Consider the following 15,381-nt stretch of genomic DNA (forward strand, 5'->3'; position numbering starts at 1 on the left):
ATCTCTGGCTGCTGAGGCCAGAGTCCCAGTAGTTATTCCCACAATGGCCTTTGAAGATGGAATCAGTTCAAGAGGCCACCTTTGAAAATGCAAAGGCACTTACTAAATTCTGTGCTGTCTGCCATCCTACCCCGGGAAGTAAGATCATTATCTTTAATGGGGCTAAGACCCTGCTCCTTGGAATGCAGGTGCCAATTCCAACCCCACATAACTATCCCAGAAAGGCCCCTCAGCGTTAGAAGTCCACAGTTTCCCTTGAGACCCTAATTGATGGCCTTCTATCAGAAATACACAGATGTGGTTGCCCTCATAGCACCCAGTCTGAATTAGGAGACAGACCAGCAGGCACACAGAGCCACAAGCATCGAAATGTCCACTTTCCGAAAAAGTGACATTTTTCACACATGTAATGTTAAATCCACTTACACTACCAGAGAGTATTCACCATTACGAACTTGTCTATACCAAACACAATGCTGTTTCTATTCTGCCCATAGGAAATACTGCCCAATAGACTTTTCCTACATCCCCCATGTGAATCAAATGAGAGAAACAGGCCCGTCATACCAAACACACCACCCGGTGCCATTCATGACCCTCACATGTAATGTGCACACGCAGACGCTCTACCTCTTCCCAACACCGCACCCTGTCACCAGGAAGAATTCTGATATAGCAAGAGGGATTCAGAACCTTGGCACTTAGCTTTAAATGCCAAGCTGAGTAACAGTAACCAGTGCACATAGGCCCCACCAGGGCAAACCTCTGGTACATTTGATGAGATATCTCAGTGGATGGCACAACCAGTGCGGAAGGCCCATGGACTTGCATTCAAGATACATGCCACGGGTATTCATCTTACCCCTTGATAAGGGAGTTACAGTTCACTCACATCAGCCAATCATATATTCACCAATCGCCAGTATGTATATGAAGAGCACAACACTTTGGCACTGCACAGCAGTGTCAAATGAGTTCAAAGTCCTAAGTCAGCAAATCAAGGTCAAAACATGAGGTCAAAAGCCAAAAAAGTGGAGACCATGCCGACAGATGACAGGTCTAACAGCAGATAATCCTGTGGGCAAAGGTGAAGGCACCCTCTGCTCAAGCAGGCTTGATTTCTGGCCTCCTGAGTGCACACACACTGACCCTTGGAGGTAAGAAACTTGTCTCCTGTGTCAGGCTGGTGAAAGCCAGTCAGTCAGCACACCAGCAGCTGGAAGGATTTCAGGAGACACCTCTAATGTGCACTCTATGTGCGTGCATTAATAAATCCAATACCAGCATCAGTGTGGGTTTATTAATACAAGCTTTTTGATACCAAACAACCCTAATTTCAAGGAAGCCATCATGTAGCTGGGGAATTCATTTTCACCAGTGTCCATCACGTGTACTTCAAATGGATTCCCTGTTCATTTGTACTGGCAGCAAGGGAACTAACAAGCACTGGGACATATCTGCTCATGCAGTTATGTCCTCACATGTAGTATAGTGTACTCAGCCTTAGGGCGGTAAGGCCTGTTGTAGGGGTGACATACTGATAAAGCATGTGGTGTCTGCAGGCATGGCACACAGGGATGTGGGCCATGTTGGGTTTCACTTTTGTCCTTACCAAGACATGTAGCCTGCAGTGGCCATCTGTACATGTTTGTTGAGGGGTCTTTTAGGGTGGCACAATTCGCATTGCAGCCCACAAGGGCCCTCTTTAGCCTCCTTGCCCTGGGTACCAGGGGTACCTTCTACTAGGGACTTACAGGACTACCAAACGTATTTCTATTTGGGGAAGCCATTGTACAGTTTTAGAAAAGACATCTGGCACTTGAGACCTGGTTAGCAGGAACCCGGTGCACTTCCAGTCAAAATCAAATAAAAACCAGGCATAAAGTAAGTGTGACCATATCAAAAAGGCCACTTTCCTACAACACCTAAATTTGCCCCCTTTTTTTCTCATAGCTAGCCTCTCTTCAAACTAAGGTGGAAGGGGAGCTATACAAGAACTGGTTTGCAATGACCACAGGGGAGTTTTTGCTCATTATTATATCCTTACCACTGGAGGGGCAAAGGGGAAGATTATTCCATATTGGTTTTAGGTAGAGAGGGGCAATATAGGACAGTTAATAGTAATACAGATATGAAGTGCTGCAAATGTGAATAGAGTCAGTCACCACATGGAACCTTTACCCCATTGTTTAGAAAGTGTCTTAGATTTAACCTTACCCACAGACTGGCACTAGACATAAATGTGGCACCCCCAGTAGCCTCTTCAGAACACTTCTGGATCTGTGGAAAACAGATGAAGGACTACAACTGCTCTTGTGACCCATGAGGAGATCTCCAATAACTGGACCTGCTCCTACTTGTACCCAGGAAAGAGAAGTGGACTCCAAGGGTCAGCTGGGAGACCCCTGTTAAGCTACAGGGACTCAAAGCTGCAAGAAACCCACGGTGGCTAAGTGTACTTATACTGGACCCTGTTGGTGGTTTCCCCTGTAGTAAGATGCAAACTCTAAATGGTGTCCCCAAGGTATTTTGCCTGATTGGCTGAGGGTGCATAGCCGGTTGGCCTGACTTCCCCACAGCGACCCCACTACATTTTTCTCCATAGCAGCAAATCCAATTCAGCTGGCCAAACGTCAAGTGGCACCTCACATTGTTGAACCCTCCCTCACTTGAGTCTGCATCCTTGCCCCACTGAAGGAATCTGTCTTCCAGAAAAGAGACTAAGTCCGAAGGTAGAAATATTCACAGACCCCAGATCCAAGCAGCAACCTATCAACATCAAAAGCTTCCTGGGCACGTCATCTTGACTTAACTTATCTTAGTTGATGGCTTCACCAAGACTTTGTCCTTCGCCAACCTCATCTTTCATCCAGCTTGCTGTCTTGCCCCACTGAGGACTCTACTGTCTCATAAATATTCTAAGTCAGAAGGTAATACTTTGGAAGGGACCTGCTTGGGCCTTGTATCAGACCCACACTTCACCGTGGATAGCCTTAAACCTTCCCTTTTTTCCATCTCATGCAATCAGTTGCTCGTGGTTGGCACTTAGTGCTTTTTGATGCAAAAAATGTAAACTTCTATAATTCTTATCTCTGATATCCTTTATTGGATTTTATTGTATTGGTCAATTTTGGGTCATTCAAATATTTTCCATTTTAACAAAATAGAATGGGGTTGATATTGTGTGTGTTTCACTTTTTACCTTTTTGGAGTTTTTAACTGCTTTAAACATTTTCTTAAATTAAATCTGCCTGCTCTGTGCCATAGCTACCAAGGGCTGAACTCCAGTTTAATTGACCAAAACCTTTCCTTGACCTACCAAGGACAGTGTCTCTACTTCTTGTGGTGGATTAGTATTCACCCCAACTAATAAACCACTTTCTCAAAGTTATTGCACTTTGTTATAAAATGTGTAACGTTATCTAAAAATATAAATGAACATCATCAAAAATATAAGTAGCTAGATCAACATTTAGGAATCAAGATGGGACAACACATCTTTGACATTTCTTTCCCATTGCAACCATCACATTATGATAAACCACATCCAGTGAGTCAAAACATGTGCCTCTGATTTATGCGAAAACATACAAGACTGTGACATGTAAATGCCATCTATGCAACATCTGCCTTCAGACAACCTATCCGCTTAGGGTGATAGATGGTTTTGGCTTTATAACACTAATCATGGGCTTAAAGGGGTGTGGCTGAATTGCAGTTTCTAAGAGTGAGTTTGTATACAGATTGCAACAGAAGGATAAAATACACTGGATGCAATACAGGGTGGTATACTTTCATATACAACAATTGCAAAATAGTCGCTGAAGAGATGTAAGGAATTGGGATTAAAACTGCAGTCTAATGCAGGAGTGAAAGTAAAGCCAGAAGGCTACTGCACGTCAGCCCTAGGAGAGGACTCCAAATACTGGTAACAACTTTCGCTTCACTAGACGATGATGATGATGATGACAATAAAAAATGCTCAAAGATTAATAATTACTATCCAGGTTGAAAATCTATCTGGGATGGTGTTGTCAATCAATTCAAACCTCAATTGGAGTTGATATTAAGGAGGCGCTGTGATCAAGAAGAGTACAAAATTGTTTCAAAATTAAGGTATTTGTGAGACATTTGGAATGGAGGAGAAATCATACTAAAATGGAATATCAAATGTGATCTTCGCTTTTTGGCTCAAATAGAAACCAAATCATGTCTCGGGCTGCCACTCCTAAATCATTTCTTTTGGCATTTTTCTGGTGTCCATCTACAGTAACCAGTAAACTCATCTTGCTTTTTTTTTAATAAAACATACTCATAATGATTTTTGAATGACATAGCAAGACTGCAGCATAGGTTAAATACATGCTGGTAGCTGCTCAGTGGAGTAGTTGTTTTTAGGGCAAGGCACGTGAGACTGGAAGCATTGACTCTTCTCAAGGGACGGGGGTGTATCAATAATGTGACGCAAGACAACCTGAAAAGCTTTTTAGTAACCAGTGTCTTGTAATGAGTCCCTTGCTCACTGTGCCATTGGATTCAAGCTAGCCTGGCTGATGAAGGTTAATACCAAGAAACCGGTCCCAGGATGCTTGTTTCCAGTTCAGGGATGACCTGGCTTGGCAATCCGGTCTGGACTGTTCCCATGAGGCACAGGGTCAAGACTGATTTGCATATGGCTGGGTCTAAACTGGGGTGGCATGGTGAGCAAAAGAACGATGGATTTAACCCAGATCTTTTGGCTGGGGGTGAATGTATGATTTATTAATTATTCCATCCATCATTTGTTTGCGTAGCACTTTTCCCCCTAAGTGGAATGGGTATGCCCAGACATGGGTCCCTTGCTCATTGTGCCACTGTATTCAAGCTAGCTTTGCTGATGTATGGTAATACCCAGAAACAGGTCCGAGGATGCTTGTTTCCAGTCCAGGGAGGACCTCACTCGGCAGATCTGTCTGGACTGTTCCTATTAGGCACAGGGTCTAGACTGATTTGCATATAGCTGGGTCTAAACTGGGGTGGCATGGTGAGCAAAAGAACAATGGATTTAACCCAGATTTCTTGACTGAGGGTAATTGTATGACTTATTCAGCATTCCGTCCATAATTTGTTTGCATAGCATTGCCCTCAGAGCAGTGGATTCAGGTCTCATTACGACAAATTGTCTGTGGTGAGTAAGAACACCAGCCGCAGAATAGTAGAAATATTTACATTTTCTCCGTGTATTTACGTAATAGTTTTACAACTTATCCATAAATAATCAGCCCACAAATTAAAAAATGTTGTAGAAGCACAAACAAAGAAATAACCACCTGTAAGAGCAGGCTGTATCTTCGTTTTCCAGATTACAATATTCTGAATCATTTCTTTGAGCATTTCAAAATTAGTGAAATAAACATAAAAAAAAAATAAGCTGACAAATTGTGTACAGTAGGATGTACAGCAGAATAATGAAAGCACATTAAATAGAGGTTTCATCCCTACTTTTATTATTTAGTTACAGCGTGCAACAGTTTCACGGTCAAGTGATTTATGAAAAAAGGAACAAGAAAATAATGTTATAATGATCATATTGTGGGCGTGACATTGACATGTCCAATGGAAGGATATCAACAAATCAGTATACAAGCAGCAAGCAAGGCCTGAGGAGAAAAAGTGACACTCCACTTACTGTTATAAGTGATGTTGAACCCTCGCCCGGACATGGAGTGGTCGGCTTGGAACTCCAGGCGCAGGATGTGATTGTTGCTGGTCAGGTGAGACGGAACCTCCGCACCCGTGAACGTGCCCAGCAGCGGGGAGTCAAGGGAATCCCCATCCTTGATGGCGACGAAGTCATACGGAGGTTCCAAATCAAAGTCATTGAAAGAGAGGTGGATCCGGCTGCCCGGGTCCGAAATTATGGTCCAAATGCAGTTCAGGTTGTTTCCGTAGCCCTCTGGATAGTCTGGTGAGAGGACCGTCCCCATTGGGGCGGTGAAATTTGATAGGCATGGAACTGTTATTGAAAGAAAAAGAAATACGAATCAGCCATGCTTGCTTACCACAACAAAAGGGTTACTCCTAACAATGTTAAGCCAACCAAAAAGATTTGTATACAATTTTGCATTGTTACATAAGTCATGCCTAGCACATAGTTAATCTCTGGATTAATATCCAAGGGCCGGATATAGGTGGCCAAATACCGAGCTGTAATGCAGAAATGCGTAGAATTTCTGCGTTACCGACCGGTATTTGGCTGAGAGCAATGTAGGTGATTTCAAACCTACTGGCAAAATAAGGAATCGCAAAATTGCAATTCCTTATTTTGCTCTTGCATTTAAGGAATCGGAAATAGCGATTCCTTAAATGCAATGTATGTAGCACTAAAAAAAGTGCACTTCAGCCTTAAGGAATCGCTAATTACCACCAAATTCGAGTTGGTAGTAAGTCGCGATTTCCTTTAAAAAAGCACTTTTTTGCTTTTTTAAAAGTGCCATGTGGCACACATCCATGCCCTTAGGGCATGGATGTGTGCCATTTGCGATTCTTTAATACCGAATTGCAAATAGTGAATATCTTCCCATTCATTCCTATGGGCCTCCTAGCCCATAGGAATGAATCGCTAGGTATTCCTTATTAACAAATCTCAATTAGTGATTCGTTATTAAGGAATATTAAAGAATCGCAAACATTTTAGCGATTCCTACCTACATTCAATTTAGCGAACCCTTAAAAGCAATTCGGTAACAATCGCTATTAAGGACTCGCTAAATTGAATTTACCTACATCTGGCCCTAAATGGCTTTATCATGCTAAAATTTGCAAACGACTTTCTATCTAGACACTATGGGCCCCATTAGGATGTCGGGCGGATTGCCTCCGCCAGGGTGGCGGTGGGCACCGCCACCCTGGCGGAGGCAATCCGCCCGACAAGCACTCTCGTTTTCCCCTCCGCCAGATTAGGATGGCGAAAGGGGACAGCGGCAGACGGAAAGACCGTCCGCCACTTTACCGCCGCGGTCGCAAGATAGATTAATATGGTGGCGTTGTCCAATGGACACCGCCAGCCATATTACAATGGCAAAAAGTAGAGGCCTTTCCGCGGCGGCAATGCCGCCACTGAAAGGCAGGCGGAGATTGCTGCAGGGGCCCCCTGCAGGGCCCCCAGGTTGCCACCACTGTCAAGGGAGCACATGGGGGGTACCTATGGTACCCCCCCACATTTGCATATGCAAAGCAGCAGGCACCGCGCGGTGCCTGCCGCTTTGCATATGCAAATGCAAAAAAGCATTTTTAACATTGTGGCGGGCGGTGCAGAGTGCTGCACCGCCCGCCACAATGCTAGAACTACAGGATGTGCCCGCCACTGTGGCGGGCACATCCTAATTCCCCCCACGGGGCCCCCGCCCTTATGGCAGGCGGTCCCGTTCTACGATAGGGTGGCGGGCGGACAATGTCCGCCCGTCATCCTAAAGGGGCCCTATGACTTATGTGGTCAATATGTTGAAGGCTATATGGCTAATTCACTAAAATAGTTTATGGAAGCAGGAAAAAATCTCATTTTCGGGCAGGTTTTCACAAAGCAATTGTTACATGGGAGTTCAACCTAAATGTACTTCTTTACGAGTGTAAAGTCATGTTTAAGAATTAGAAAATATGAAAATAACCTTGTAAAAATGTGTATTTAAGAATACTTTCCCATGTTAATAAATCTTACACCATGGTCAGGAAGTGGCTGTTCTAAAGCGAAAATGGCCTTGCAAGTTTGTAGAACCCCTGGAGAACTATTTCTTTTCGGCATTCAGAAATTTCCATGGCCCATTCCTAGACTTAAAATGTTTCAAAGCATCCAATTCCATAGTGGGAGTGTGATGACACCTGAAAATGGTGGGGGTACAGGGAAATGTGGAAAATATTTCCCGGTGGCGTTGCACTCATATGAAACATTTTTTAATGAATAAGTGTGTGCTGTTGCATCCACGCATGGAGAAACAGATTTCCAAGTTCTTAAAGGAGACTGCACGACAATTTTTCAGGAGTACTCCTTGAATCTTTCACACATATTGCTCGTACCGTAGCCACAGTGAATTCCAAAAAGCTACACAAACAAAAAAAACAGAAAACTGATCTACACATAGGAAAAAAGTTATTGGCAAAATGTGTGGACTTCTTCTGTTAATCATGCACTGTCTAATCACTCAAAATGAGTACCTTGTTAAACTACTTATGGAAATTTATGATGTTCAAAGATTACATTAGTTCACTACATCAACTAAATTGACCTCTGCAGATTGTCTGTAATAGCATGTTTTGTGAAAATATGCATTGACATATTTATTTATTCTCAGCTAGGTAAATATTGGAGAAACCCCTTCCCGTACTGACAGATGTAACACAATGTTGTTTAAGGATTCTTTACCCTATATTCACACTGAGAGTAACATTTCTTGATAGGTTAAAATGAACAAATGGGATGGTAAAGAACGTGAGCATGACATTCCAAGCCCTACAAAGTTACTACATTGAGGGGTCGATTCTGATTCGGGAAAAACCGCTTTGAATAGCCGTTCGGAGCGTTTTTCCCATACGAATTGTACCCTGCAACGTCCCCCGTACGTATGATGAAGTATGATTCGTACCAGGAGCTGGACTCCATACGAATCGTACAGAGACCGTACAAATCAAATCCCCGTATGAATCTCCCTCGGAACCCGCTGTACGCAACATCTGTACGGTTCGCGGCTGCTTTTTCCGATCCGGCAAGTACGATTTGTGTCAGGTACGCACCGTACGACCCTTTTTCTACGGGAGCTGAAAACAGCCGTAAAAGCAGAGTTCGCCCCGAAACAGGTACGGACGACCCCCCGGGTACAGTGCGTACACCCCATGATCGCAGGGGTATGGTGCATACCCCTGCAATCACGGGGTGTATGCACCGTACCCCGCGATCTTGGGGTGTACGCACCATACCCCATGTTTGCTGGGTATACAGTGCATACACCCTGCGATCGCGGGGTACGGTGTGTACACTCCAAGATCGCAGGGGTACGAATACATACCCCTGCTATCATGGGGTGTACGCACCGTACGGTGTGTAAGTGATTGTGTGCTTTTCTGTACGAATCTTACCTGACGTGGACCTTATGAATCGCGTCCTCATACCCCGGTCCGGATCGTACTCGTCGGGTCGCATGGCATGTGTACGAGTCTTACGGTTCACTGTTTCAGCCTTGCAATACGTACGGATCGCGACGATTCGGACGGATTGACGGAATAAGGATCGCACTATGCGACTCGGACGGACGGGTACGAATCGTATGGCGATGGCTCCGGATGAAAATCGTACAGACGTTTTTTTTTCCAGGATCGGAACGTGTGGTACAGTGTGCACAGGATCCATGTATGGGCATAGTCATCAGACTTAGCACATGGCACTGAAGGAAACAAAAATGATGGACTGAATGCCTGAATTGATCTCTGCCAATGGTAATTACTCGGGCAGCATCCCTGTCCATCATTATTTTGCACATCACGAGACGTCAGTTTGGACCCAGCCACATGCAAAGCAGTCATGACCCTGGTCCAACAAGGTACTGTCCAGCCTGAACTGCCAAGCCTGTGTGACGGGTAGGCCACACAAGAGTCCTGTGCAGGGTCAGACTAGGGACAAAATTAGGCCCGGGCACTGAAGACAAAAGCGGTCCACATTTGTAGATAATGACCTTTCATGAAACGTTGTTTATTATATAGGAGCAATTTTATGAGAAATCTGATAAATTAAGCTTCCTAAACTCAGTCAGCAGCAATGGCCATTAATGCTCCACTAGACACACCATTATTCCGCTGCAGCTCGCCCACAGGGGTCACTGAAATAATATAGAGTACAACAATTTAGACATTAAAAATATCGAGGATAAAATATCGACTACAAAAATATCGAATTCCTATCTACAAACAGGTAAGTACAAATATATTGAATCAAAAATATTGTTTAAAAATAATATAGTTAGTCAAAATATTGAATTTTTGTAAATGTCTTAAAAGTAATTTAAAATGGATGAAATATTAAAAATAATTAACTAAAGCATACTTAAAAATACTTAAATAACCTTAAAATTATAAAATAATTAATTTAAGCTAGAAAAAATACCATTTTATTTTTCATAACATAAATATATATATTCACATGATATTAATAAAAAACATACAATATTTTTACCGCAGGATAGCGCAGGGGTAAAAATTACTCTTCCCACTCCAGTGAGTGCAACAGTATGGAAAGCATTGGATAGCGTAGGGGTAAAAAATTACTATTCCCACTCCAGTGAATGCAACAGTAGGGAAAGCGTTGGATAGCGTAGGGATAAGAATTATTATTCCCACTCCAAAGTGTGCAACAGTAGGGAAAGCGTTGGATAACGTAGGGGTGAAAATTACTATTCCCACTCCAAAGAGTGCAACAGTAGGGAAAGCGTTGGATAGTGTAGGGGTAAAAATTACTATTCCACTCCAGAGAGTGCAACAGTAGGGAAAGCGTTGAATAGATTAGGGGTAAAAATTACTATTCCCACTCCAGAGAGTGCAACAGTACGGAAAGCGTTGGATACTGTAGAGGTAAAATTTACTATTCCCACTCCAGCGAGTGCAACAGTAGGGAAAGCATTAGATAGCGTAGAGGTAAAAATTACTATTCCCTCTCCTGTGAGTGCAACAGTAGGGAAAGCGCTGGATAGCGTAGGGATACAAATTACTATTCCTACTCCAGAGAGTGCAACAGTAGGGAAAGCGTTGGATAGCGTAGGTGTAAAAATTACTATTCCCACTCCAGTGAGTGCAACAGTAGGGAAAGTAAATACTTAATATATTATTTAATAACAATTAAATATTAATACCTATAAAAAATTACTTAAAAGTAATTACCAATTTAATATATTTGAATAATTAAACAATTAAAAATACGAATGAAAATTAAATATTACAATTCATTACCTATTATTACAAATTAATTACCAATCAATTAATTAGCAACTAAAAATTAATTAACAATTGATTCAAAATAAATACCAAGAAATACATTAAAATACTTAATTAATGACAATTAAATTACCTCCCACACTATTCCTCTATAAACTCACAACCCGCTACGGGAAATATATTTATAAAATTAACATAATTATCAATTATTCAATTAATAAAAATGTATTACCAAATAAAATTTAATTAATTACCAATTAAAAATTAATTATCAATTAATTCAAGACAAATACCAATAAATAAATTAAATTATTTAATTAATTATAATTAAATTACTTCCCACCCTATTCCCCTATAAACCCACAACCCGCTAAGGAAAATAAACAAGAAAAATTAACATAATTATCAATTAATTAATTAAGTAAAATTAATTGCCAATTAAAATGTAATTAATTACCAAATAAAAATTAATTAACAATTAATTCAAAATAAATACCAATAAATAAATTTAAATTTTTAATTATTTATAATTAAATTACTTCCCACCCTATTCCCCTATAAACCCACAACCCGCTAAAGAATTAAATTACGCAAAAATTCAATAACATAAAATTCATTACTTAAAATAAATTATAAAATAAATATACACTTTTCACACATATACTAACATACAAAACACTTTAAAAAATTCGGTATTATTAAAATTTCGATATATTTAATACCTATATTATATACTTCGATATTTTGACTTTCTATATTTATGAAATTCGATATTAAATTACTTACTTCAAATTCGATTTTTTTGTTGATTATATTCTTTCCATTCGATATTATGCCCATTCTATATTTTGAAGTCGATATTTATGTAAGTCGAAATGTTTTACTCAATATTTTGTCTACTTACTGCCCACAGGTCACCTCACTTTATCTTCAGGCCTATGCATTTCACTACTTCAGGTGCCAGAATGTGTTGGTCACCTTTTGGTCCATTGGTCTGTGATCCCCACCCCAAAAATTCCCTGATTATCCTGTAATATATCAGGCCATGAGCCAGAGAACCACCAGCATTCTTCATGTCTAGAGGCTTCTGTTCACCCTCAGGAAACCAGGGATTTTCCTCTTTTGGTTGTCACTCAGAAGCCCCTCTGCAAGTGATGTCCTTGGGGATTACATAGAACTTTGTTAATGATGTCTTTTGTATTGTGGGTAGAGACTTGATTTGAATACGGAAAAACCACAGAAATTCACTCCAAATGCCTTTTTTCTCTCTATCTCTATACCCCTTTCTTACTTGCTGTGTGCATCTCTCGCATTCTCTCTATCACTTTTTCCCCATCTTTCCAGTTCTTCCTTTCTCTCATATTATACCTCTTTTCCTCTCCTTGGTGTCTCGCATTCTATCTATATGCTTCACTCAGTCTCTCACAATTACCCTCTCTCATTTCCTATCTTTCTCTCAGTCTACAAATTCCCCTCTCTCTCCCACTCATGACTCCCTGTGGGCTCTTCTGTTATTTGTATGTCTCTCAGGCCCTTATTTCTCCTGTCATTGTGTATCTTTCCTTGAGATTTTATTTCATTTCTCTGTCTTGCAAACCTTTTCTTTTGTTCCTGTCTTGCTGTATCCTGTCAGCCTCTTTCACATCCCTCTGCTTCTTGAACTTCTTTGTACTATACTCAATGTAATATTCCTATGTGTCCTCTTGACTGCTTTGCTGCAGACAGTAACAGAAAGTCATCATGTGCCTGGAGGCAGTGTTTAAACCCAAGAAGAATCCAGAGGTGGAATTTCCTTTCCCATTCCATCCGTTTGATGAAGGACATTCCACTGTTAGATTCCAATCTATATTTAGCACTACCTCCTGGAATGCCAACAACCTCTAAATTAGGCCCTTGACTGAGGGAGAGAATTAGGATAGTGCATATGAGCAGTAACCATCCTTCCTTTTTGGTCGTAATCCAGGAAATATTTGACACCCTCATCTGCATTCCTCTCCTCTCCATCATTTCCTTCCTCATTCTTTTTTTTTTGTAGTTTTATAAAGTGCAAACTCTACCCCAAGGCATTGAAGTGCTTTACATGGACACATTCATTTTTTTAGGAAATGGAATATTTAATTATATGCCCAGAATCACAGTATGTTGTGCCAGCGCTGAGACTCAAATCTGATTCTCAAGTTCCAAAGTTGGAAGCTCTGGCCATTTAGTCCACATCCTCTGCTACTTTCCTGCCTTCCTCGTCTCCATTTTCACTTTTCAGCTTTCACTCTATCTTTAACGGTTTCTACCTATCTCTCCTCTGTTTTTTGTCTCTTCTACCTAATCTCTCCTCCCTCACTCCCTTCATCTGTCTGCATATCTAGCACACGTATCCTCTCTCCTCTACCTTTCCTTATTTTTTCATTTGGTTTCCACATTCCCATATTTTTGGCATTCTTCTCCAATCTGCTGTCTCACTTCTCCTTTTGTCTCTCTTCACATTGCTCCCCTTTCTCTGAGCATTTTATTACTGTTCTACCATGCCTATTCTCCCGTCCCTTTGTCATTTTAGCTCCACATGAACATTTTTCACAGTAATGTTAAAACAATATATATATATATATATATATATATATGTATATATATATATATTATATATATTGACGCTCACGGGGAATGACCAAACAGCGGGAGGAACTCGCACACCACAACGGCTTTTCCCCAACAGCCTTTATTAGGTTCAGAACGCTGCTTTCACCGGTAAGTGGGCTGCTTCAACCAGACGCGTTTCGGGCATCTCCCTTCCTCGGCGGCATACAGTCCCTGAGACACCATGAAGCTCCGCCTCCATATAGAGCCATATCGCAAGCCAGGGATTGGCTGATCTGTATGATCGGATTGCGTTGCTTTGTGGGAGGCGTAGTCCGTAGTTACATGATGCTCGAATGCACTGATTTCAAAGCTCTGGATGAGCCCCAGCGTGGGCAGCGAGATAATGTCCTTGTTGCAGTGTCCCACAAGTGAAGCCACTGGATGTAGCTTCGTGGCCTCCTTCTCTTGAGTGGTGCCTTCCCAGCGGCAGGACGGCCGCTAATTATTGACGCTCACGGGGAATGACCAAACAGCGGGAGGAACTCGCACACCACAACGGCTTTTCCCCAACAGCCTTTATTAGGTTCAGAACGCTGCTTTCACCGGTAAGTGGGCTGCTTCAACCGGACGCGTTTCGGGCATCTCCCTTCCTCGGCGGCATACAGTCCCTGAGACACCATGAAGCTCCGCCTCCATATAGAGCCATATCGCAAGCCAGGGATTGGCTGATCTGTATGATCGGATTGCGTTGCTTTGTGGGAGGCGTAGTCCGTAGTTACATGATCAGTGCATTCGAGCATCATGTAACTCAGGGACTGTATGCCGCCGAGGAAGGGAGATGCCCGAAACTCGTCCGTGAGCGTCAATAATTAGCGGCCGTCCTGCCGCTGGGAAGGCACCACTCAAGAGAAGGAGACACGAAGCTACATCCAGTGGCTTCACTTGTGGGACACTGCAACAAGGACATTATCTCGCTGCCCACGCTGGGGCTCATCCAGAGCTTTGAAATCAGTGCATTCGAGCATCATGTAACTACGGACTACGCCTCCCACAAAGCAACGCAATCCGATCATACAGATCAGCCAATCCCTGGCTTGCGATATGGCTCTATATGGAGGCGGAGCTTCATGGTGTCTCAGGGACTGTATGCCGCCGAGGAAGGGAGATGCCCGAAACGCGTCCGGTGGAAGCAGCCCACTTACCGGTGAAAGCAGCGTTCTGAACCTAATAAAGGCTGTTGGGGAAAAGCCGTTGTGGTGTGCGAGTTCCTCCCGCTGTTTGGTCATTCCCCGTGAGCGTCAATAATTAGCGGCCGTCCTGCCGCTGGGAAGGCACCACTCAAGAGAAGGAGGCCACGAAGCTACATCCAGTGGCTTCACTTGTGGGACACTGCAACAAGGACATTATCTCGCTGCCCACGCTGGGGCTCATCCAGAGCTTTGAAATCAGTGCATTCGAGCATCATGTAACTACGGACTACGCCTCCCACAAAGCAACGCAATCCGATCATACAGATCAGCCAATCCCTGGCTTGCGATATGGCTCTATATGGAGGCGGAGCTTCATGGTGTCTCAGGGACTGTATGCCGCCGAGGAAGGGAGATGCCCGAAACGCGTCCGGTTGAAGCAGCCCACTTACCGGTGAAAGCAGCGTTCTGAACCTAATAAAGGCTGTTGGGGAAAAGCCGTTGTGGTGTGCGAGTTCCTCCCGCTGTTTGGTCATTCCCCGTGAGCGTCAATAATTAGCGGCCGTCCTGCCGCTGGGAAGGCACCACTCAAGAGAAGGAGGCCACGAAGCTACATCCAGTGGCTTCACTTGTGGGACACTGCAACAAGGACATTATCTCGCTGCCCACG

General features: G+C 42.8%; 1 protein-coding gene across 1 annotated transcript in view; it reads right to left on the bottom strand.

The window, feature by feature from the left end:
* CSMD3 (CUB and Sushi multiple domains 3) overlaps nt 1–15,381 on the bottom strand; it is a 2,596,150-nt gene that overhangs the window by 1,398,845 nt on the left and 1,181,924 nt on the right. The window contains exon 15 of the mRNA XM_086918068.1: nt 5,669–5,995. Coding sequence (XP_086774194.1) covers nt 5,669–5,995 — 327 coding nt within the window. The remainder of the gene's footprint in view (nt 1–5,668; nt 5,996–15,381) is intronic.

Source organism: Lissotriton vulgaris, chromosome 4_1 (assembly GCF_964263255.1).
Source record: "Lissotriton vulgaris chromosome 4_1, aLisVul1.2, whole genome shotgun sequence".
NCBI lineage: Eukaryota > Metazoa > Chordata > Amphibia > Caudata > Salamandridae > Lissotriton > Lissotriton vulgaris.